The 22,547-nt window shown below is 60.5% G+C and overlaps 5 protein-coding genes across 9 annotated transcripts in view; 1 reads left to right on the plus strand and 4 right to left on the minus strand.

Annotated features, from left to right (window-relative positions):
- The window catches only part of TPCN1 (two pore segment channel 1), a 41,235-nt gene extending 38,425 nt beyond the window's left edge, over positions 1-2,810 (minus strand). The window contains exons 1-2 of one of the 2 annotated variants that reach the window (XM_053993647.1): positions 2,758-2,810; positions 1,906-2,469 (exon numbers count right to left, since the gene is read on the minus strand). In XM_053993647.1, the coding sequence (XP_053849622.1) occupies positions 1,906-2,017 (112 nt within the window). In that variant the 5' untranslated portion in view covers positions 2,018-2,469; positions 2,758-2,810. Of the gene's footprint in view, positions 1-1,905; positions 2,470-2,650; positions 2,704-2,757 lie in introns of those variants that run through there. The other variant, XM_053993648.1, reaches the window with a different exon arrangement.
- Positions 2,811-3,143: 333 nt separating this feature from the next.
- On the plus strand, positions 3,144-12,880 carry DDX54 (DEAD-box helicase 54). 2 transcript variants are annotated; one of them, XM_053993896.1, is made up of 20 exons: positions 3,144-3,762; positions 7,874-8,009; positions 8,096-8,166; positions 8,249-8,434; positions 8,523-8,572; positions 8,681-8,722; positions 8,964-9,059; positions 9,169-9,290; positions 9,454-9,515; positions 9,642-9,773; positions 10,027-10,237; positions 10,526-10,660; positions 10,891-11,112; positions 11,201-11,274; positions 11,370-11,567; positions 11,729-11,874; positions 11,951-12,064; positions 12,151-12,255; positions 12,418-12,521; positions 12,599-12,880. In XM_053993896.1, exons 2-20 carry the CDS (start codon positions 7,955-7,957, stop codon positions 12,820-12,822), a joined length of 2,349 nt encoding a protein of 782 aa, XP_053849871.1. In that variant the 5' UTR covers positions 3,144-3,762; positions 7,874-7,954; the 3' UTR covers positions 12,823-12,880. The 2 variants fall into 2 exon arrangements, with proteins under 2 accessions (XP_053849871.1, XP_053849870.1); XM_053993895.1 differs by lacking the exon at positions 3,144-3,762 and adding an exon at positions 7,429-7,498.
- RITA1 (RBPJ interacting and tubulin associated 1) lies at positions 4,117-7,375 on the minus strand. The gene is made up of 3 exons (XM_053994165.1): positions 7,155-7,375; positions 6,078-6,958; positions 4,117-5,639 (listed from the first exon to the last, which is right to left on the minus strand). Exons 1-2 carry the CDS (start codon positions 7,373-7,375, stop codon positions 6,424-6,426), a joined length of 756 nt encoding a protein of 251 aa, XP_053850140.1. The 3' UTR covers positions 4,117-5,639; positions 6,078-6,423.
- An 88-nt stretch (positions 12,881-12,968) lies between the features above and the next one.
- On the minus strand, positions 12,969-15,690 carry CFAP73 (cilia and flagella associated protein 73). Of its 3 annotated transcripts, XR_008439861.1 has the most exons (8): positions 15,405-15,690; positions 14,737-14,872; positions 14,470-14,574; positions 14,202-14,402; positions 13,890-14,111; positions 13,462-13,620; positions 13,188-13,366; positions 12,969-13,062 (listed from the first exon to the last, which is right to left on the minus strand). XR_008439861.1 is itself a non-coding variant. In XM_053993898.1 (7 exons), exons 1-7 carry the CDS (start codon positions 15,461-15,463, stop codon positions 13,271-13,273), a joined length of 960 nt encoding a protein of 319 aa, XP_053849873.1. In that variant the 5' UTR covers positions 15,464-15,690; the 3' UTR covers positions 12,969-13,270. The 3 variants fall into 3 exon arrangements, 2 of the variants coding, with proteins under 2 accessions (XP_053849873.1, XP_053849872.1); XM_053993898.1 differs by having other exon boundaries at positions 12,969-13,348; XM_053993897.1 differs by having other exon boundaries at positions 12,969-13,366.
- Positions 15,691-16,090: 400 nt separating this feature from the next.
- On the minus strand, positions 16,091-22,176 carry VSIG10 (V-set and immunoglobulin domain containing 10). Its single transcript, XM_053994293.1, has 8 exons — positions 22,067-22,176; positions 21,569-21,853; positions 18,591-18,872; positions 17,545-17,838; positions 17,337-17,447; positions 17,063-17,075; positions 16,790-16,950; positions 16,091-16,673 (listed from the first exon to the last, which is right to left on the minus strand). Exons 1-8 carry the CDS (start codon positions 22,131-22,133, stop codon positions 16,585-16,587), a joined length of 1,302 nt encoding a protein of 433 aa, XP_053850268.1. The 5' UTR covers positions 22,134-22,176; the 3' UTR covers positions 16,091-16,584.
- Between the last annotated feature and the right edge of the window lie 371 nt (positions 22,177-22,547).

The raw sequence follows: 22,547 nt of genomic DNA on the forward strand, positions 1-22,547 counted from the left end.
AAAGGGAGGACAAAGCCAGAAGGAAAGAGCCTCCTGACCTTCCCTGTCCCCATGTCCTCACCTTCACCCTGGCAGGCTCTCTCTCCCCTGACAAGCACTTCTCACACTTTTTCCCTGGAAAAGAAAAGCTTCTGACTGCAAACATGACATCACACAGTTCTGTTAATGCCACTCCAGTCCTCAGCAGCCAAGGGGAGGCAGAGCAGAGGGGACACATTTGATTCCTCACAGCCTCCACGAGACACAACTTTGCTGCATTTCACAGCAGATTTTCTGTGCAGGCAAAGAGCAAAGCTGGACTACACATCCTGGTTTTTAAACAAGCTTACTTTTGCCAGTGCTGGTGTCAGTGTGCTCCCTCCCTGATTTAAGCTTCCCACTTCCCAGAGATAAAGGTGCCTTTCAAGTTGTTGATGCCAGCCTTCCCCTCCTAATCCTTCATCCCACCCTGACTTCAGAAAGCTCTGTATCATTCCCTATTGCTTCCATAGCCTAAGCTTTATATTTCTGCAGCAAATCCAACTTTAACAGTGACTAAAACATACAAATAACAGACATTTCATTTGAAGGATGCCAGGAAATGAGTTCTCAAAAACCACACACAGCGATCCTGTAAGAAGCACAAAATTGGTCCCTAAAGAACTTCCCTGTATTTCAATGTGGAGAATTTTATTTATTAATAGATTCATTCTCATGCCTCTGCTTTAACACAGTCATGCTGGCTTCAAGCAATTGTTAAGCCTCACAACAACTTCTTCTTTGAAGGGATGGGAGGCGGGGGAAAGAAAGAGGGAAGGGTGATTAAAATTAGTCACAAGGAATCCTATAAATACACCCATGGACGGAGGAAGAAATCTCTCATCTATTTAACTTAAAAATAGAGGGCTCAACTTTAAAAGACAGATGGGATGAAGCAAGGATAAAAGAGAGCTCAGAGAAAGTCAACTGGGCAATTTAGTCAGGAATCTGTATTGTGGGGTGGCAGAGGAGGAGGAGGAGAAGGGAGGAAGAATCTTGATTATCCAAAATTAATTCCTGAGTTGGGAAGCCATAAGGGAGCTCATCTTATTGCAAGAGGAATCAAATCTCAGAGGCAGTGTGGCACAGAGGTACAATGTGGAAAAAAGGGATGCCTGGCCAGGAAATGATGCATTTGTTCCAAATGTTCAGCCTGTGGCAGCACGGGCTGGAGCAGGATCACAAGACCTGTGTGTGTGCACCTGCAACTGGAAGTCACAGAGATGTGCTGGACAAAACTGCACACGTACATCCATGAGGGGTAGCACCAAGCAGAAACTCTCTGAACACGCTCAGACACATCTGCTGGCCACATCCAGCCCGCTGCAGGGTGAGGGCTTCAGTGAAGACACACTGAGGAGAAAAGCAAAGCTCCTGAAGGATGATAGCTGCTGTTTTTCCCCTGCCAGTGCTCACAGGCTGGCTATGCCCCACTGAACAGCATGTATTGTCTAAAAGTACTCCAGGTTCTTTGGTAAGAACACAATAAAGATGTGGAAGGGATTTATCAACACTTCCCTTCTTGGAAAAATCAGAATGTAAACTAGAAACAGACAAAACGAGCCTCACAAAGTGCAGATGTTTATGGTGCTAGGAAAACATGAGATAACTGCAGTGGGACAGTGCCAAGGGAAGGAGACGCTCTGGGACAGCGTGCAGGAAAGGGCTTAAGGTCACAGGGGAAAGCGCAAAGTTGTGTGTTAGAAGCAGCACTGGAAGGACTGTCCGGTCCCCGCGGTGTCCCACGGGGCTGTGAGCAACAAGCGGCACAAGCGGCGGCTCCTGCCCGGCTGTTACCGGGCAGCCCCGGACACCGAGCCACAGCTCTGGGAGTCTCACCGGGACAAAGGGACGAACCCCGGGCAGGCAGTGACAAAGGGCTCTTACTTTCGTTAGGCAGCTCCTCCCGATCCAGCTCATCCAGAGGGGCCGAGGCGCTGCTGCCGCTGTCGTCCAGGGTGAGGATCAGCGGAACATCATCGTCCATGCTCACCGCCATGCCGTCCCTGCCGCGGCTCCTGCTCGCGGAGCTTCCAGCAGCGTTGGGCAGTCCCACAGCGGCGGCGCGGCTGTCAGAGGCTCCGGCCGGGCAGCCCTCCGCCGGGGCTGTCAGCAGGGCACAGGGACACAGCGCTGCGCGCTCCCATCCCGGACACCGCGGCCCAACAGCACCGCGCCGCTCCTCCCCAGGCGCGGGGCTCGATGGATCCCAGCTCAGCTCACACGGCGAGGCCGGGGCTGCCGATCCCGGCCGGACAGCGGGCACGCAGCACGAACCGATGCTCGGGCGGCTCCTGAGCCCGCGGCAGCGGCAGCAGCATGGCGCTAAAGTCCCGGGCACACGCGGCTCCGTCCGGGCCCGGGAGCGCCGGAGGCCGCCTGCAGTCCGCGCACGTGAAGTTCCCGGAGGGCTTTTTAGAACTGCGCGATGCCACAAGGTCACGGATTTCTCTAAAAGGTGATGGGAAAGGAAAATGAAGCAGGCCCGGGACACCGCCGCGGGGACAATTCACAGCCGCCGTCCCTGTCCGGCGAGAGGGACACCGGCCCGACGCTGTCACCGCCATGGGGAGGCCCGGCCCGGCGTCCTCCCCGCGCCCCCCTCCCAGCCCTGGGTGAACCTGCTCCTCACCATCCCGCCGTGCCCGCGGCCCCGGGACTCCCCGGACCCTCCGAACCCCCCGGGAGCGCCCGGCCCGGGACCCCCGCACCCCCCGGCCCGGCCCGGCCCCTCCGAACCGGCGCCCGCAGCGACGCGGCTCCTCCGCGCCCCGCCCCTCGCCTCCCATTGGCTGCTACAGAGCTGGCCCCGCCCCAAAAGGCGGGGCCTCAGCTCTCCCGCCAATCCGCGCACCGAGCCCGCTCCCACACCCTGCCAGAGGCTCCGCGTTAATGCCGCCTCCCCTCCCCGCCTCACGCACTTCGCCTCGCCATTGGATAGAAGCGCTGTCTATCAAGACAGATGGGGGTGCTGATTGATCGGAGGTGGCGGGGGTGGGCTCAGCGGGAATGAAGCGCGGGCTGCCATTGGCTGCGCCGAGGCCCCGCCCCAGGGTCAGGGAGGAGAGGAGCGGTCACCGGGCAACGGCGGCACGCGGGCGGGAGCGGCTCGGGGACCGCGGGGAGCAGGCCCGGGACCCCGCCGGACCCGGGCGGGACAGCCGCTTCTCCCGGGGCCGGGACAGCCGCTTCTCCCGGGGCCGGGACAGCCGCTTCTCCCGGGCCGGGACAGCCGCTTCTCCCGGGCCGGGACAGCCGCTTTTCCCGGGGCGGGACAGCCGCTTCTCCCGGGGCCGGGACAGCCGCTTCTCCCCGGGGCGGGACAGCCGCTTCTCCCGGGCGGGACAGCCGCTTCTCCCGGGGCGGGACAGCCGCTTCTCCCCGGGCCGGGACAGCCGCTTCTCCCCGGGCCGGGACAGCCGCTTCTCCCGGGGCGGGACAGCCGCTTCTCCCCATGCCACATGGAGACGGGGAAAACGGAGACGGGGAAAACGGAGACGGGGCCTCCCTGTCCGCAGGCCCGCTGGCGGTAGGAATGAGCCGGGCCCTGAGTGCAGCCCAGCCGTGCCCGGGCGCAGGAGGTGCTGTGAAGGGTATCCAGGAGCACTGGCTCTCAAAAGGCCCTGCAGGAGATGAAGCCTGCTAAGGTCAGGCTGCTGCCGCCATCAAGTTATCACCTGGCTCCTGCCAGCTCTGCTGGTTTTTGGAGTGCTCTGCCTGCAGCAACACAGCTTCTAGCCCCAAGTAAGCAACAAGTCAAGGAGTCAGGGTGGAGTCAAAGGTGGAGAGTGAGGTTTATGTCAGTGCTGAGCAGGCAGAAGAATGAGGGCAGCAGCAGGGAGGATCCCCAGCTTAGTTCAGGCCTCTGTATCAACAGCTCTGGCCTGAGCTGAGCACCAGTGACACTGGACGGGCTGGACCTAGAGGGAGGAAACACCTGAACATTTCCCCCACCTCATTTAATTCAGGTTTAATGTGGGTTTTCTTCCACGTGAGCACCAGCTCCAGCAGTAACAGAGCAGCTTTTGCTCTCGTGCTGGGCTGCACAGCTCTGGCAGAACAAGAGGACAGGGCAACAGTAAAGCACCAATGTGAGAGTCATGGAACAAAATGCAAACAACCCATTTATACTTAACCAACATTGTACTCATGTGTAAATAGCAAGGAAGTGCCAGTTCTGAGCTCCTGGAAGGCCTCAGTGACAACCTGGGCCAGTGTGGGACAGGAAAGTGTGGCTGATGAGACAGGCTCTAGTTTCCCCCACTGATTCCTTGGACCCTGACTGCAGCAGTGGGGGTAAAGTGGCCAATCCTGGCCACACAGGCCACTGTTAACTTGATTCTCAGATAAAATCTCTCCTTATTTTAAGAGGCTTCCTCTTTCAAGGACTCCAGCTCTCCAAGATCCCACTGGTTCAGTTCTCTGCTGCTTAGATTCCAGGGCAGTTCCCCCAGTTTGCTGACGACTCGCCTCGCTGGATCTCCCACCTGCTGCTGGATCAGCATTCCTGCTCCCGTGTCAATCCTCAACCCTCTTGTCTCCATCTAGCGTCCAAATCACATCTGGACTCTCTCCCAGCCCAGTGAGACCTGCAGCCTTCACAGCTTGCACGTCACTGTGCCCACAACCCAAACACCACCTGGATTGACACCAGCACGCCCAGCCCCTCCTCTGAGAAGGCCACGGTTGTTTCCTGTCCCTCCAATTTTACCCCCGGTGGAGAAGAGCTGCAGGATTGCCTCAGTGGGAAGCACAGGGGGAGATCCGAGAGCTCGGAGCGAATCACAAGGATGCTCAGTCACCTTCTCAGGTTTTAATGTCAGGTTATTCTTGCTACCTGTCAGGCCAAGAAATGAGCAGAAATTCCTCTCAGTGCAGGCTCCTGGCTGGCTCCAGCTCCACCTGCTGGAATGGGTCAAGGGCCAATCCTGCTGCTGCTCAAGGTGCAATAACATCATTTCTGGGGGCAGAAGGATGCTGTTAACCTGGCTTCGTGTGTCCTTGGGTGAATTTGAGCGTTTCCCTCGGCATGGGCGTTACCAAACTTGCAGTAACCTCAGCAGCTCCTCGTTGCAGCCTCCCTCCCCAGGGAGCAGTGACTGCAAACCCCACGTCCTTTATCCACCTCCATACACACAGAGCTATTAATACACACAGAGCTGCTCTTTCCCACCTCAGCAAAGGAAGTGGAGGAGCTTTGGAGGTGCCCAGATCACTCAGCAGCATCCCCCAGATCCCAGATTTGTCTCAGAGCACTTATGTGGTGACCCCGTGGCACTGCCGTGAGCACCTCACAACCCTCAGCCACACAATTATGGATTTACTCAGCACCTCCTCATTACCACGAGCTGCCAAAATCTCTGTGCAGATCCTTCTCTGTCACAAACCCCATCCAGCCTGGGATCCTCCCACTGCCAGCGGGACGCAGGGCAATGCTTTCCTCACCTCTGTGCTCGTCCTCCCTTGTCCTGCTTTGTCAGAGGAGTCCGTAAGGTGTTGGTGGCACAAAGCAAGGACAGCAGGGAGACACCAAGGCATATGCTGTGCATAGAGGCAGAGGGAATGGAGCTCTTTTCCTGGAGAAGGGAACTTTTGGGAGGGCCTCAGCAGCCTCTCAATACCTGCAAAGAAGAGGAGGCCATGAGGGTTGGGCCAAGGCTTGTGCTCGGGTGCAGAATGAAAGAACAGACACAAAATGAAACAAGAAAGGCTCTGACTGGATAAAGGGAGAATTTTCACCCTGAGCACAGTGGAGCAGTGGGAAGGAGGCCAGAGAGGCTCTGCAGCCTCTATTCCTAGGGGTTTCTACCACCTTGGACTGCCTCAAGCAGGTCAGACTAGGGATGTCCTGCATTCCCGCAGGCACGAGCACAGGCGGGATGGAGCAGGACGCCTCTCACCACACGTGCTCAGCAAAGGTCCCTGTCAGGGCCCTCCGACCCCAACTGCCCCAGCCAGACTCACCTGGGACCCCACCCCAGCAGCACCCCCTGTTCTGGGAGCTGCATGGCCCCTGCCTGTCCCCACGGAGCTGCACTGTCCCTGCAATGTCCGTGTACCTGTGCCTGGAGGGGCCCGGGACTGCACTGTGGGCACTCGGGTCTCCTGCTGCTCCGACCTCCCGGCTGGATTCCCCAGACAGCAGGAACCTCCTCTGACACCCCCTGGACATCTCGGGAAGCAGTTGTTCCCACCAAGGCTCTGGTGCCGTGGGGGTGTGTCCTGAACCAGGAGGTCACAGCTCCCAGCACTGGGGTCACCTCTGGCTCCTGGCTTGTCTTCCAGCATGGAACAGCTCCATCCTTCCTTTCCAGCCATGGAAAGGCCCAGGGTCCTCGTGGGCTTGGTTACAGGGAGGCCTCAGTTAGACTAAGGCTGTATGTACATCCAGAGGGACACCTGGCATCACTTCCAGGGGGGTCTGGCTGTGCAGCCACCTGCTGCCTTGGCATTCCTGGGCACAGGAGATCCGGACACGCTCTTGGACCGACCCCTCACCAGAGGGCCCTGGGGCGCAGCAGGGGTTGTTGGAGTGCTCTGGTTCTTCCACCTTTCTGTGCCGAGGTTGGAAGAAAGGTGAATCCTGTCCGGGGGGCTGCTCAGCCGGCTGACAGACTGGGAACGTCCTCTGCCAGGAGCACCCCAGCCTTCGGAGCAAGCATCGCTCCTGGGATGCCTCCAGCCACACAACTTCTCCTTGTGGCCGGGCTCAGACGTGGCCGGAGGCGCGGAGGCCGGAGGGTGGATGGCTCGCAGGGGAGTCCCCCTGCAGTGCGGGGAAAGGCCAGGCTGGTTCTGGGGAGCAGGCGGGGGGCTCCAGAGCAGCGAGTGGAGCTTGGCTACATCTTCCTTCCTCATCCGCGGAGCTGCCCAGGCAGGACCCTGCGGCTTGGCACCAAACAGGGACTCGTCACAGAAGGACGGAGCGTGGCTTCGGGACCTTGGAGGGCGACAAGCGGAGAAACACGGGTTGGTTACAGCGGGGAATGTCAGAGGGGGAGTGACCGAGAGCCGGCGGGGCGGCCGAGCCGGGGCCGGGGGAGTCGAGGGGCTCCGTAGGGCGGCCCGGGGACACCGACGCGGAGCGAGCCCCGAAACCCGGGGCAGCGGCGGGAGCGCCCCGAGGCACGGCTCACCTGCACTGGCTGCCGGGCCGGGAGCCGCCGGCTGAGGGAGCCGCGGGAGCCGCCCAGGGCGGCGGGAAGGCGGGCGGCGGCGGGCGGGCCCCCGCGGGCCGGCCGAACAGCGACTCGTCCACGAAGGACGGCCGCACCCGGCGGCGGCCCCGGGGGCCCCGCGGAGGGCGGGCGGCGGCGGCAGCCGAGCCACCGGCCGGGACCGGACCCGCCGCCCGCATGGCCGCGGCCCCGGGGCGGGCGCGGGCCGGGCTCGGCCCCTTCCGGGCCCGCCCCCGCCACGTGGTTCCGCCGCCGGGACCGACATGGCGCCGCGCGCCCGCCGCCAGCCCCGCGGAGCGCCGGTACGGGACGGGAAAGGGGCGGGACGGGAAGGGAAGCGACGGGAGCGGGAGCGGGACGGGACGGAGCGGGGCGGGGCGGGGCGGGCCCGAGTGAGGCGTGTCCCTGCACCCCCGTGTCCCTGCACCCCCGGGCCGCTGCTCCCGGTACTGGGGCCCCGGTCCCCATGTGCCGGTGTCCGCAGTACCAGTGTCCTTAGTGCCAATGTCCCCAGTGCCCGTATTCCTGGTACGCGTGTCCGCAGTACCCGTGTCCCAGTGCCAGTGTCCCAGTGCCTGTGTCCCCAGTGCCCACAGTCACCGGCACTGGTGCCCCTGCCTGCCAGAGCTGCAGTGACCCTGACCCATCACCGCAGCCGTGTCCCCCACTGTCCCCAGGTGCCTGCCACCCCACTGCCCGCCTTCCCTACCACCGCCGAGGAGGACGATGGCGCTGATGCTGAGCTGGACACTCAGGCCATGGTGCGGGCCCAGAACCAGAAGAAGAAGAAATCGGGGGGCTTCCAGTCCATGGGTACGTGTGAGGCAGGGGACAACTGTCCCTGGGACAGGGACTGTCCCCACCTGCCCATGCCCCCTCACTTGTCCCTGTTCCTCTAGGCCTCAGCTACCCCGTCTTCAAGGGCATCATGAAAAAGGGCTACAAGGTGCCCACACCCATCCAGAGGAAGGTGAGCCTGGGGAGCGGTGGGTCCCCGTCGCAGGGGGTGGCAGTGGGACAGCGATGGTGACGGTGACAGTGGTGTCCCACAGACCATCCCCGCCATCCTGCGTGGCCGGGATGTGGTGGCGATGGCCCGGACGGGCAGCGGGAAGACGGCTTGTTTCCTCATCCCCATGTTCGAGCGGCTGAAGGCGCCCAGCCAGGCCGGGGCACGCGCCCTCATCCTCTCGCCCACCCGGGAGCTGGCCCTGCAGACCCTCAAGTTCACCAAGGAGGTACAGGGGACCTGGGGGAGAGTGGGAACAACAGGGGCAATGGGTTTGGTTCTGCATCCCACCGGTATGTTTATTCCTCACCCTACAGCTGGGCAAGTTCACTGGCTTGAAGACAGCCTTGATCCTGGGAGGAGACAAGTAAGCTGTCCCCATGTCCCCTCCAATCCCTGCTATCCTGAGCTTCCCCAAAACCTGGTGAGGGGCTGAGCTGCCCGGTGCCACCCCAGCTTCTCCCCTCTCTCACAGGATGGAGGACCAGTTTGCTGCCCTGCATGAGAACCCTGACATGTGAGTGGGGCACAGGGAGGGGACCCAGTGGGGAAATGGCCACCAGCCATCCGAGGACATCACTGGTGTTTAGAGCTGGTGTGCCTGATGGGCATTCCTGGTGTTCCCTTGGAGCAACTTCCTGTGGGACAACAGGGTCTCTTGTGTTGTCTTTGGGTTGGACTTGGGACCTGTTCCCAGGATGGTGTGGGGACACTGCCTCCCCCTCGGCCTGGTCCTGTCACCACCTCTGTCCCCACAGAATCATAGCCACCCCTGGGCGCCTGGTGCACGTGGCAGTGGAGATGAAGCTGAAGATGCACACCGTGGAGTACGTGGTGTTTGACGAGGCCGACAGGTCAGCAGGGCACAGGGTGTCCCCAGGGCTGGCAGTGTCCCCACACGGGTGAGAGGCCCAGGGAGTGGCAGGGAGGGACCTGCCATGTCCCATATCCCCTCCCCTGCAGGCTCTTTGAGATGGGCTTTGCTGAGCAGCTCCAGGAGATCATCGCCCGGCTCCCAGACTGCCACCAGACCGTGCTGTTCTCCGCCACGCTGCCCAAGCTGCTCGTCGAGTTTGCCCGGGCTGGTGAGGAGCTGGGGGCAGGTGGCACTGGGGACAGGGACACCACACAGTCCTGCAGCCAGGCCGAGCCCAGCACTGGGAAAACCAAGCTGGATTAATGCTGTGCCAAGCGGGTGTCCCCAGCAGGACACGCCGTGAGTGACCCATGTCCTGTGTGTCACCACAGGCCTCACTGAGCCGATGCTGATCCGCCTGGATGTGGAGTCCAAGCTGAGTGAGCAGCTCAAGGTGAGATGGGTGGGGGGAGTTCAAGATGGGCTTTGTGCCCCCTACCCCCTGCAAGCCACGTGGCCCTGAGGAGGGGACAAGGGTGGCAGTGGTGGCACAGGGCTGAGCGCTGCCCTCGTGCTGCAGCTGGTGTTCTTCCACGTGCGCGGGGACGACAAACCGGCCGTGCTGCTCCACCTGCTCCGCAGCGTGGTGAAGCCCCAGGACCAGACAGTCGTCTTTGTGGCCACCAAGCACCACACGGAGTATCTGAAGGAGGTACGTGGCATTTGGGGGTGCCCCTGTGGGGTCTGCAGCTGTGGCAGGTCCCTGCTGGAATCTCTCCCTCTGTTTCACTGGGTTGAAGGAGAAACCCTACAATGTGTGATCGTGGAGGTGCTGCATCCATTCATCCCTCAGAGAGAGAAGGGAGCACAGCGGGATTTGGAGGTCCAGGTGGCCACTCTGGAGTCTCTGGCCCTGTCTCTCTGCTGAGGGCACACCCATTCAGTCTCTGTTCCCCCCTTCCCAGCTGCTGACGGCGCAGGGCATCCGCTGCACCCACATCTACAGCTCTCTGGACCAGACCGCCCGCAAGATCAACATTGCCAAGTTCTCCCAGGGCAAGTGCCCAGTGCTGCTGGTCACCGACGTGGCTGCCCGGGGGCTGGACATCCCCATGCTGGACAATGTCATCAACTTCAGCTTCCCTGCCAAGGGCAAGCTGTTCCTGCATCGTGTCGGTGGGTGCCAGTGCCCACCTGTGTTGAGATACTGAGGGACAGACTGGGGACAAGCAGTGTCACTGATGTCCCAGCTGGACTGTGAGAGCTCTTGGGGGCAGGACTGGTAGCTTCTCTGTAGAGTTTCCCCTTGTCCCTTTCCCAGCCACCCACAGCCCCTTGCCAGCCATGCCCTCACGGTAAATGTCACGTGTGTAGACTGCCAGGGACACCAGGGATCCCTTGCGCGGGTGGGGCCAGGCTGGGCTGGCTGGGTCTGGTTTCCCATTCTCCTCTTGCCCGTGCCAGGTCGCGTGGCCCGAGCTGGCCGGAGTGGCACTGCCTACTCGCTGGTGGCTCCTGACGAGATGCCCTACGTGTTCGACCTCCACCTCTTCCTGGGCCGCCCGCTCGTCCTCGCCGGAGCCCAGGAGATGCCTGCAGGTGAGGGATGGCTGTGTGGCCACTGGGGTGTTATCCTTGGCCAGTGCTGGAGTTTGTGGTCTTGTGGTGGGCCCTCACACAGATGGGGAGAATGGGGTGCTGGGGCTGTGATACACCCTGTGTGTGGGGGATGCTGATTGAACAGTGCGGAGCTCCCTGGAGCGGTCAGCTCTGCTCTGAGAAATCCAGGGTGGCTGCTGGGAGGTGACACGGTGTGCCCTGGGCTGCAGATGCTGGCGGGGTCCTGGGCCGTGTCCCGCAGAGCCTGGTGGACGACGAGGAATGCCTGCTGCTGACGGACCACGAGGGCTCTCTGGAGCTGCGCAGCCTCCGCCGCGTCGCGGACAACGCCCACAAGCAGTACCTGCGCTCCCGGCCCGGCCCCTCGCCAGAGTCCATCAAGAGGGCCAAGGACCTGGATGTGTCCCAGCTGGGCATGCACCCCCTCTTCAGTGAGTGCTGAGGGGGTGCTGAGGGAGGGGACCCCGTTGCCCTCCCCAGGAAACTGATCTGTGCCTCTCTCCTGCCTGCCTTCCCCAGGAGCTCGCTTCGAAGACACCGAGCTGCAGAGGCTGAAGTTGGTGGATAGCATTAAAACCTACAAGTCCAAGGCCGTGAGTTGAGACAGATGGGAGGGGAGGGGAGGGGAGGGAAGGGGAGGGGAGACCCACGTGGCTCACTGGGAATCATGCTTCTGCCCTGGGGACAGACCATCTTTGAGATCAACGCCACATCCCGGACACCGGCCAGCACCGTGATGCGATCGAAGCGGCGCCACGACCGTGCCCTGATCGAGAAGTTCCAGCGTGGGCAGCAGGAGAAGCGGGCAGCAGCACTTAAAGGGCAGGGGCTGTGCCCGGCCCCTCCCAAGCCCCAGGATGGGGAAGGAGAGCAGGAAGACCTCCAGGTAATTGGGTCACAGATGCAGGAACTGCTGCAGAGCTGCCTTGGCCCAGTGCTGGCAGCACCAGGGCCCTCAGATTGTGCTGGGGCTCGGGGGTTGGTGCAGAGACTTGCGGGGATGTTGGGGGGACGTGGCTCCTGAACCCCTCCACTGTCCCCATCCAGGACGTGTTCTCCAATGTGGGGGGCCAGAAGCGAAAACGGGGCCGAGGAGGGGAAGATGGTCCCAGGAAAAAGCCGCAGCAGCCGGCACAGCAGGCTGAGGACTTCTACATCCCATACCGGCCCAAGGACTTTGAGAGTGAGCGGGGGTAAGTCTGGGGGGGGCTCCTGCTGCTGTCCCCTCCCAGCCTGTGTGGGGGCTGCTCTCATCACCCCCCTTTGCAGGCTGAGCGTGGGTGGCGAGGGCAGCGCCTTTGAGCAGCAGGCGGCCGGGGCCGTGCTGGATCTCATGGGCGACGAGAACCACAACCTCAACAAGAGCAAGCAGCTGCTCAAGTGGTGAGTGGGGTTTGCCCATGGGCTGGAGGGAGACTCAGGGCTGGGGGTGGCACTGCTCGGTCCCACCACCCTTCTGTCTCTCGCAGGGACCGCAAGAAGAAGCGGTTTGTGGGGCAGACGGGCCAGGAGGACAAGAAGAAGGTGCGGACGGAGAGCGGGCGCTACATCAGCAGCTCCTACAAGAACAACCTGTATCCTGCCATGGGCACTGCTGCCTGCCTGGGCTGGGCACTGCGGGAGCAGGGCTGGACCCACGTGTCAGGGCTCAATCCCCTGCCAGGGCAGCAGCCAGGGGAGGGAGCACAGGGTCAAGGGAAGAGTCACCACGTGTTCCCTTAACACGCCCGTCCCAGCTATGAGAAGTGGAAGCAGAAGTACAAGGTTGACGAGCGGGATGAGGATGAGGAAGGGCCACGCAGCAGGGAGCAGTTCAGAGGGAAGCACAGGCGTGGGCACGGTGAGTACCTGAAGCAAGCAACAGAGCCCTGCACTGTTCCCCTCAGCCCGGCTCTGAGCACAGCCATGTCCCCGCAGGCCCCGCGCAGCCCCCGGCGCAGGGCAGGGTGCGCTCGGAGCTGAAGAACAAGCAGCAGATCCTGAAGCAGCGCAAGAAGGCGGCCAAGCAGCGCTTCCTGCAGAGCGGGGGCCTGAAGCGCCTCAAGGCCCGCAACCGGCAGCGCGTGCAGGAGCTGCGGCAAATGGCCTTCGGGCGCCGGGCGGGCGCTGCCAGGAAGGGCAAGCTGAGGAAGAGGATGTAGGGGACACGCCTGGGCTGGGAGCTGGGGAAGGGGACAGTAAATATTGGTTGGTTTTGCATCCCAGCTTCTCTCTGTGCTTGCTCCAAGCATCGTGCCTGGGGTAATTCTTTCCCTAGAGACGCAAGAACAAGCAGGTGCTGCGGCTGCACAGCTGGATGTATTTTGATGTATTTTGATGTGAAGCACCTTCAGAGATGCCAGTAGCAGCTCCCTCCTCCTCGTCCTCCTGCCTGGGGTGCTCTGTGCAGGAGGGAACCTCGGGAGTGCCCTGACCCTGCCCGGGTGTGGTGCCATCCCAGTGTGACTGTGCCACTGCCATCCATGTTGCCTCTTGACATGGGATTTCCAGACTTGCAGGGAATTACCTCCATCTCCATGGGTCCTGTGGCTCCATGCTGGCCCTGGCAGCCTCTCTGCAGCCCCAGGAGCAGGCAGGTGTCCCCAGGGGCTATTCCTGGCCCCGAAGCAGCCTGGCACTCCTGCGGTGCTGTGGGTGTGTGCCAGTGGCACAGATGTCAGCCAGGGCCTGCATGCAGAGCAGCAGCTGTAGAGATGGGAGATTGATGCCACGGCCATCCAGGGATGTAAATGCCCCTGTGTGTCCCCAGCCCCACTGCCCTGGGAAAGCGTTGTGCTGACCATGTCCAGCTGGGCCTTCGTGTCCTCCTGGGCTCTGTCCGTGGGGATCCTGAGCTGTGCAGTGGTTTGCTGGAAGAGGTTCAGCACAGCCAGCTTGATCTGCCCCAGCAGCAGGGTCTTCTGGATGGCTGTGCTCTGGATGTGGGCCCAGCAGGACTCCTGGGGGACAGAGTGAGCCTTTGGCCACTGCCCTGAGTCCTTCTGTACCCCCCAGGCCTGGCCAGGGGGACTCAGGAGTCCCGGCTGTGTATCCCCCCCATGCAGAGCTGCTGCTTTTTGGGCATGTGGGTATCCTCAGCTCAGCCCAGAAGGGTGCAGCCCAACTTGGCACTTCCACCGCACTGGGCATCTCCCTTGTGCAGCACACCTGGGGTCTGTACTGCTGCCCCTCTGCCTGGGGGTCCTTGGGCACCCCACATCCCCCTTACCCACTGGAGCACATCTTGGCGGGCAGCCTCCAGGCGTGCGTGGAGCCGGGCCAGCTCGTTCCTGGTGCCCAGGAGCTGGATGCTGGTCTCCTGACGGTACCGCTGGAGCTGTGCCCTGCCCTGGGCCAGCTGCTCCTGCCCGGCTTCTGCCTCCCGTGCCAGGGCTGCCCGCACCCCCGCCAGCACCCCGAAATGCATCAGCATGGCCGGCACGTCCTGGAACTGGGCAGTGGGAGGCGGCAGCCCTGGAGGGATGAGCCCTCCAAGGGGCTTGGGGACACGCAGGGTGGCACCGCAGGAGCCCACGCTCACCTGCCCCATGGTGGCCAGCACGTCCCGCAGGTAGTCCCCGAAGGGCCGGAGGCTCCGCAGGCGCCGGGCCAGGCGCTCCCTGTGCCGCAGCAGCCGCTCCAGCTCCCGCTGCAGCCGGGCGGCCTCAGCTCGCTCCGCCGCCGCCCGCGCCCGCTCCTCGCCCGCCCGGCGCAGCGCCCGCTCCCGCCGGGCCGCCACCGCCTGCGCCGTGGGCACGGGGTCAGCGGGCACCCTCCGGCCGGCCCGGCCCCGGCCCCCGGCCCGGCACCTTGAGGAAGGAGTCAAATCTGAGCACGGCGTCGCGGTGCTGCTCTCGCCTCCGGGCCAGCTGCTGCCGGCGCTGCGCCAGGCGCTGCATCCGCTGCTGGAACTCCTGCGGGATCGCAGGGTATCGAGAGCATCGCCCCCCCGCTTGTGCACTCCCCGGCCCCCAGCCCGTGGGGAGCTGGGGACACGCCTGCCAGCCCCCTTGTCCCCACGGCACACCTGCAGCGCCCGGGGAGGGGACGCTCGGGGGGCCTGGGGCCGCCCTCACCTGCCGCCGGTTCTGCAGCTCCCGCTCCGCCTCCGCCACCTCCCGCCTCTTCAGGAGCACACGGGTGGATGGCGGGAGCGTGGCGCGGTCCCGCGCCGCCACCGTCCTGCCACGGGCTGCGCGCAGCTCGGCCGGGCTGGGGAGGGAAAGCCTGGGCAGGGCATCTGCCACCGTGGCACGGGCAGGGCTCCCACGGGCCACCGCTGTCCGCGGGGCTCAGCGCGGGGAGCCTGGGTTGCAGGGGTTGTCAGGAGCAGGAGGTTGCCCGTGGGTGCAGGGGTTGTCAGGAGCCACACAGGCTTAGCCCTGCCTGCATTCATGTTCTTGGCCCAACCTCGTTCCTGCCCACCCCTCCCACTTCAGCCTCCCCTACTTGGAGCCCCCCAGCACCAGTGCTGTTCCCTAGGGAAGGACAAGTCACACCACAATCTCAGCTTTCTTGTTAGAACCCGGGGAATCCCCCTGCCTGCCCCTGCCCATGGCTGCAGTGTCCTCTCCTCCCTGGGAGCCTCAGCTGGGGACACTGCACCCACCCAGTGGCACCCATCCTGGCAGTGGCACCCGGAGATGGGAACACAAACCGAGATCACGGGGCACGCAGGACATGCTGGCCCGGTTGCCAACCCTTTGGTCACCTGCCACGGGGAGGGCAGAGGGGTGTCACTCACAGCAGCCGCAGCTTGTCCCGGAAAGCCTCTCGCAACCGCTCCTCCAGCTCCGAGTCCATCTCGGCCGGTGCCTCCCCCTCGCCCAGGAGCCTGCGGGGAGCTGGGACGGGGACAGCCGAGGTGGTGGCAGCACAACAGAGTTGCCAGGGGCAGCCAGAGGCTCCTGCAGCTCCCTGGGATTTTCCTGGCTTGGCTCCAAGCGCCGCTGCGAGGGCGCCGTGCGGGGCACAGGGAATGTACCAGCGCTGCTTGCAGGGAGGCTCCCACTCTCAGCCCTCAAACCATCCCATCCTTCCACCCACATCCGTTCCCTCCAGCCCTCTGACCCCACTCCAGCCCCTGAGAACCCTCTGGCCCTTCAGAGACCACTGTGCACAGCCGGACCACAACCACCATCCCCACCCCTCCCTGTCCCCCTCAGCCTGCTCCAGCTCCCACTGTTCTGACACCCCAGGGATGGCTCAGAACCCCAGACTCCACCCACAGCGCAGACCCTGCCTCTCCCTGCGTGTCCCAGGAGTGCTTCCCTTCCACTGCACGGGCCATCAGATCCCCTGTGATCCCCTGTGTGCTGTCAGGTCCCCTTTGTCCCCTCATATGTGTGCTCATGTCCCCCTTACCCTACACCCACACTTGACAAGGAACACATTAACTCCTGACTTGGACATAGAGCAACACTGCAGAAGGAATAGGGGAAAAATATTTATAATACAAACAATTCAGCCTCCCCAGTCATGTCAGTCATTCATTCAGCCTCCCCAGTGTCAGCCATGTCCTGCCCACACAGCCCTTGTTTCTTCCCTTGTCACAGGACCACTGTGGCCCCGTGGTGACTTTGTCCATCCCAGAGCTCCTCATGGGGACTGAGCCAGAATCCCACACAGGAATTTGAGTCCAGCACAGGCATTGAAATGAAGGGGTGGTCCCATGCTCTGCCTGGGTTGGGTGTCACTTTGTTTTAGGGACACCCAAGATAAGGAGGGAAATGGAAGAGGAGAGAAGAAATGGAGAAACATGGCTGGAGAAGGACGGAGTGAAACTGTGGAAGGGGCAGGTGGAGAGAGAGGTGGGAAGGCTCTGCCTGAAGTGTCCTGGGCCAGGACACTGACAGCCTGTGCTCAGCCACACACAGTGATGGCCTGCTTGATGCTGGATTCCAGCTGGAGCTCCGTGTGCTTCCTCAAGGAGGGATAGAAGCTATGAGCCTCGTGTCTCTCTCTTCTCTCACTTCCTGTGCAGAGACCCCACCATGGAGTTCGTCATCGTCACCTACACAGGGCACAGAGCAGCAGCATCTCAGCTACAACAGCCATCAAGAATTCCTCCCTCCCTGGCAGCTGCTCTGGGAAGACCCAGAGCTCAGCAGGGAGCAGGTGGCTCCTCACCTTCTGTGAGGTGGTTCAGGTGAGCAGCCTGGGCCCTGCTCCCACCGACCAGCGCCATGGCCTCGTGCTCGCTGCAGCTGCTCGGGGCCTCCTCGCTCCCCTTCCCCTCCTCGTCATCTTCAGAGTCCACCAGCACTAAGACATCCCCTGAGTCTGCATTCCTGGGAACAGCAGAGCAAGCTGGATGAAAGGCTGAGGAGAGCCTGTTCCCTGCCCTACAGGAAGGCTGAGTAGTGATGCCATGAGGGACTGGGCTGAGGAATGTCAACTCACCTGAACGCAGCACCTGAACGGGAGAGAAAAGACAGACAGCATTAGAAACTGCCCCTCTGGGAGTGCCCCTGGTTTTACTGGACTGGACAACCCCTGCCAATCCTGCCTCCATGTCTGTGTCTCCCCCAGACGGTCACTGGCAGCCCCATACAGAGGCACAAATGTGGAGGTGACCTTCCCAGACACGGCACAGGCAACCCTGACTGACTCCAGCACATGGGGAGGGACAAGTGGGTTAGGGATAGAGCCCCAGGAAGGAGGAACCAATCCCTACCTCTGAGGCACAGGAGGGGATTGTAGTACAACACAACCCCAGTGACGGTGAGAACAGTCAGGAGGGACAGGACCACCACAGCACCCACGACCCCAACGATGTTCACCGGCTCTGCAGAGAGGGGACACAGACGGATGAGGAATTCTCAGTGCAAGCCAAAGAGCAGGTGTGCAGTGTCCCCAGGCCCTCCTGCCACAGCCCCACTCACGCTTCACCGTGAGGCAGACGAAGAGCTCCCTGAGCCCCACGGGGTTCTGGGCCTTGCAGACGTAGCAGCCGCCATCAGTGCCCTGGGAGCAGTTCTGGATGGTGAGCCGGGACACGTTGCCCTCCTGGGCGATGAGAAACCTCCCCCCAGGCTGGATCTCCACCTCGGGCTGGGTGATGTCCCGGAGCCAGCTGAGCCGAGCTGCCGGGGTGCTCTCGGTCACCCGGCAGGTCAGGGTCACACTGTCACCCACAAAGCAGGTCTGTGGGGGCTCCGATTCCAGGGAAGGGAGTTCTGAACACCCCCGGGGAGAAATAAAACAAAAACAGGAGTCAAGGAGGGAATGGAGGCAATTAACATAACGAGCAATCAAGCTTCTGGCTGATTAATAATCATTAACAGAAGGGAGGCAGGCGGGAGTCTGGGACACAAGCGCTATGGGTTTGGCATTTGGCTCACTCAGGAGCCTCCCGAGCAGCGACCTGAGCAGCTTTCATGGTGCTCGGTCCCTTCTGACACCTGTCTTTGTATCCCCAGGGAAAAATGGCCTGAGGGTAGCCAGCAGGTAGATGGCAGAGAGGAGAAGAGCAGCTCAGGCATTGCTTTCCTTGGGAACAGCAGAGCTCTTGTGAAGCCTTGACAACCCTTGGAGGATAAGCACAGCCCAGATTTCCATCAGCCACCCAGATCCCCGAGATGCCTGAAGGGCACACACAACCCTTAAACCCAACCTTACCAAACCTCATCTCAAGCTGCCCACAGCCCCCAAACCACCTCTCACTTTCACACAGGTGTGTGGGAGCTTTCCACAGGCGAAAACACTGCTGGGGTGAAATTTGTTGGCCCCTGAAGATGGGCCCAAAACACAGCTCACCTACAACTCTGCCGTGATGGATGTCAGCTGCAGGACATCTGGGCCTCAGGTGCCCTGCCATGCCTTCCCTGACGTCCTCAGTGCTCTGGAGAGCAGGGAATGACCCGGGTACCCACCCCCCCCCCCATTCACCAGCTTCATTAGCAGTTAATGAGGCAGCAAATCCACTCACTTATCTCCACAGTGCAGGCAGGCTGCTCCTGCTTCACCACGTGGCTGCCCACACACTTGAAGACTTTTCGGTGGGAGAGCTGGGAGCTGTTCAGTGTCTCCACGTGGGTGTCTGAGGAGCTGGTGGAGCTGATGACCCAGCTGGAGTTCTCCAAATCCTGCCCCTCTTCTCTCCAGTGCAGGGTGGGGTGGGGGTACCCCCCGGGCCAGCTGCAGAACAGCTGCAGCATCAGCCCCGATGAGGAGCTCTCAGCCCAGCACTTTGGGGTTGCCTGTGGTGGATCTATCAGCAAGGACAGCACGTGGTCAGAAACACTTGCAGGGCTGCAATTAATTTGTCATCATTCCCCTTGAAAACTCTTTCCCTGCAAGTCTTGCTCCCTGCCCTGCATCCCGCAGCCCCAGGTGTGCACAGCTGTAAGTGACAGCCAGCAGGGACCACGAGGGGCTGTCACAGTCCCCACAGCCAAACCTTGAGGGAGGGAAAAAATGATTGCTACAGCTTTATCCAATGGAAATTAGATAAACACAGCAGGACAATGAAATCCCACTGCCCTGGTCATCCTGGCACAGCTACCAGGGAGGGACACTGAGTCATCACTCGAGAGCAAGGCACAGTCCTGGCTCTCTCCCAGCTGCTCCTTCCAAACGTGATCCACACACGTGCTGATTTAACAGCCAGAGGGATTCTGGACTCTGATCCAGGCAGAATTAATAGGCCATGCCCCTGTGTGTGCCTAATGCAGTGCTGAACAAGACCCCACCAAGAGATCAAACCAAAACAAGCCCCACACCAGAGGTGTCAGAGGGATGTCTGAGGCTTATTTTGGGGAGCATTTATTCAGAGGATTTTGAAATGACTTGAATTAATAAAAAAACCATCATGGCAAACCCTCGTGTGAGCTGCAAGAACACACCTTCCTGGGGCTTGTCTCTGCAGGAACTGTACACACACCTCAGGTGATCTTTGAAACCACCCAGCTCTGGCAAGAAAGTTCTCTGCAACACTCCCTGTGTCCTATCTCTGGGGAGGATCAAAGTGATCCCAAACCCTGGCTGTGGTTAATAGTCCTGTCAGCCTCAACCAGCCCCACATTGGTGGCACACAGCCCCTCCAGGATGTCCAGGTGGACACAGCCCCTCCAGGATGTCCAGCCAGAGCTGCACTTTGTGTGCTGACCTCAGGAACAGTCTCCTGAAGCCATCAGCTTTACATCCTGAACTTCCAGACTCTCTCAGCACAGCTCTGTCTAAAAAAACCTGCTCCCACAAAGTTAACAAACCAAAAGCCTAAAAATCTCCACCCTCCCAAAACACCAGCAAAAAGGTCCTGTTGTGATTTGACCCACAGAAGAGCCAACAGTTCTTGCATCAACCCACACACAGATGTGCCAAGGAATCCCTGGAGGTGTGGAACTGCACGTCTCCTTCACAGGTGCTTCCCATCCAAAACAAACACAGAACCACAGCCCAAGGCAGGGCTGCACCTTTGTCCTGTCACTAGAATGTTTACTGCTTGTGAGGTTTTCAAAGTGCAGTTTTAAACAAAAAGAGAACATTTTGGTACCACCCATGGGATGGGCTGAAGACTGTCAGCTGGTTATTCCCACACAAAACCTCTACATATCCTGGAGGCTCTCCACAGTGCCAAGTCCATGTCCAAAATTTGCTCCAGGCCAGGATAAGATGTTCCACCAACAGGACCTGCTACAGGCCAGAGGCTGAACTTCTAACTTTTGCTGATGCTTCTCCTGCTGAGCTAAAGCATCTCCAGAAATCTCCTTCTCACCTATCAAAGGCTATGCTCACATCACCTTTGTTGTACTTGGAAATTAAGTGACACAATTAATTTCAGACTAAGAAATGAAGTCCAGAGTGCAGCACCAACACTTGGCACCCCATAAATAGGTTTTGCTCCTGAGCGTTCTGCCCCAGTGCTCCAGATTTGGGGCTCCCCACTCCTCAGCCCAGTGCCTACAGATCTGTTCCCTGAAGCAGTCTAGGGTTCAATCCTTCCACACCTCCACCTGCACATTCCTTGCTGCAGGAAGAGAACTTTTACTCCTGTGAACTTTCAAGAGGTTAATCTGTACAGAACAGGTGCAGTGTTTACACACAGGCAGAAGGAAGGAACACCCCGAAGGCAAACAGGTCTCACACATGGAAAGAACAGCAAGAAAGGAAAGGGCCAAGGGAGTACAGAGGGTGAAAATGCAGAGGATTTTCCCTCTTCTCAATCCTAAAGGGACTAAGAGTGGCACCAGATCTGGAGGGGGCTGTTCCCATGGAATACATGAGGCATCAGGGCAAAATAATGGTTCCCTGGCAGAAGCAGGAAGGATGAACTGGCTGGAGCACTTTCCAGCCTGACTTCCACCTGTGCTCTGAACATTTCTAAGGGAATGAATGGATGAAATAGAGATGGAAAAGGGGGAGAGCACCAGAAGACACAGAGGGGCTGACAGAGCCAGCCTGTGCTGATAACAGGTACAACTCTAAGGACACTGCTCCCACATAAACCTGAGGAATTTTGTGCTTCCATCAATGTAAGACTTCTCAGCTGGGAAGAGTTCTCTCACTAAAAGGATGGCACAGCACATCTACCCCAAACAAGGGAAAGCAGACAGTGAGCAGCAGCCCCCACCCCAAGCTTTATGGAGACTCAAGTCAGCCAGACTCTGAGGCAAAGGGTCCCCGTGGAATAGCTACAGAGAATGGAAGATGTGCCCAAAAACTCATTTATCATCAGCAATGAAGAAGAGACACAGCAAGGCCTTGAGAGCTGCCATTTCCCCTGCATATGCCAGACCTGTGACAGGCCACTTGGACACACATTTTGGTGCTTGTGAGCGGATGTGAGAGAGATTCTGCACCATAAAGCCATTTACACTTTCCAAATACTATTTTCCCACCGGTGCCAGATGAATTTGGGGATGTGGAAGGCGGAGGGGAGGAAGTTCAGCTGTGGGGATGACTTACTGGCCACCAGGAGCTGCACCCTGTGCTCATGGTCCGTCTTGTTCAGCACTTCCCTGCAGGTGTAGTTGCCCTCGTCCTGCGCACGCAGCTCCGTGATGCTCAGGGAGCTGTTGTCCACCAGGGAAAAGCGGACGTCGGGGGGGAAGGAGACCCTCGAGGAGAAGAGAGGAGGGAAGGAGTGCGGATCCCCCTGGAACCAGACCACCTCGGCGGCTTCCTTGGACACGTTGCGGCATAAGAGGAGGATGCTTCCTCCCACCTGCCCAAAGACCACTTCATCTGTTCCTGCAAGAGAGAAGGGACGGCGTTAAGGATGGAGGGAATGGGCAAAGCCGCCTTCTGCAGCAAAGACCCGGACTGCTCATCTGTGCCAGCCCTCTGAGGTGCTTGCTAGGGGGGCTGCTGAGGGACCTCTGAGGTGACTAAAATCATCCAGCGCACGCCAGGATCAGGAAAAGGGACGCAGCTCCCTGCTCCCCTCCCCTCAGCCCGCGCTACCTGCGGCCTCCCGGCGCGGCACCAGCCTCCAGAAGCAAAGGGCGAGGAAGAGGCGCGCCGGCGGCATCGCGCCGAGGCGCCGCACGGCCGTGTGCCGGCCGCAGGGCCCCGCGGGGGCGGCGCTGCCCGGCCGCCGCCCCGGCCGCAGGCCCGCGGAGGGCGGGCAGGCCCAGCCGCGGGGACCCGCCCGCCAGGGCCCGCGAGGGGCCCGTCAGGGGGTTTGTCCGTGTGAAAAATGCAGGTTTTATGACTGGCTTTTCGCAAATGTAGCAATGGGCATTATGTGTGTAATGTTGGAAAGTTTTGCTATATTAATTCTCTCGAGTAGTTTGTGTGAAAAACGCCAATCACTGGGTTTTTAAAAGTTTTAAAGTTTAATAATAATAAAATGGTTATAAAAATAGTAATGCAATTAGAGTAATAAAAATTTAGAGTTAGGACAATTACAAGACAATAAAAAGCAAAGAATTATGGATGTCCA

Source organism: Vidua macroura, chromosome 18 (assembly GCF_024509145.1).
Source record: "Vidua macroura isolate BioBank_ID:100142 chromosome 18, ASM2450914v1, whole genome shotgun sequence".
NCBI lineage: Eukaryota > Metazoa > Chordata > Aves > Passeriformes > Viduidae > Vidua > Vidua macroura.

What these genes read in the sequence shown, in the direction of transcription:
- RITA1 (XM_053994165.1), bottom strand. Translation starts at nt 7,375, where the DNA reads ATGCGGGCGGCGGGTCCGGTCCCGGCCGGTGGCTCGGCTGCCGCCGCC. An exon ending in CGGCCCGGCAGCCAGTGCAG is followed by an intron (nt 6,959 to 7,154) that starts GTGAGCCGTGCC and finishes TCGCCCTCCAAG; the next exon opens with GTCCCGAAGCCACGCTCCGT.
- DDX54 (XM_053993895.1), top strand. Translation starts at nt 7,460, where the DNA reads ATGGCGCCGCGCGCCCGCCGCCAGCCCCGCGGAGCGCCG. An exon ending in GCCAGCCCCGCGGAGCGCCG is followed by an intron (nt 7,499 to 7,873) that starts GTACGGGACGGG and finishes CACTGTCCCCAG; the next exon opens with GTGCCTGCCACCCCACTGCC. An exon ending in GTGTTTGACGAGGCCGACAG is followed by an intron (nt 9,060 to 9,168) that starts GTCAGCAGGGCA and finishes CCTCCCCTGCAG; the next exon opens with GCTCTTTGAGATGGGCTTTG.
- CFAP73 (XM_053993897.1), bottom strand. Translation starts at nt 15,463, where the DNA reads ATGGACTCGGAGCTGGAGGAGCGGTTGCGAGAGGCTTTCCGGGACAAG. An exon ending in GCCAAGATGTGCTCCAGTGG is followed by an intron (nt 13,621 to 13,889) that starts GTAAGGGGGATG and finishes TCTGTCCCCCAG; the next exon opens with GAGTCCTGCTGGGCCCACAT. An exon ending in CGAAGGCCCAGCTGGACATG is followed by an intron (nt 13,367 to 13,461) that starts GTCAGCACAACG and finishes CCATCTCTACAG; the next exon opens with CTGCTGCTCTGCATGCAGGC.
- VSIG10 (XM_053994293.1), bottom strand. Translation starts at nt 22,133, where the DNA reads ATGCCGCCGGCGCGCCTCTTCCTCGCCCTTTGCTTCTGGAGGCTGGTG. An exon ending in GGTGCAGCTCCTGGTGGCCA is followed by an intron (nt 18,873 to 21,568) that starts GTAAGTCATCCC and finishes CCTTGCTGATAG; the next exon opens with ATCCACCACAGGCAACCCCA. An exon ending in CCTGAACCACCTCACAGAAG is followed by an intron (nt 16,674 to 16,789) that starts GTGAGGAGCCAC and finishes TGCCCTGTGTAG; the next exon opens with GTGACGATGACGAACTCCAT.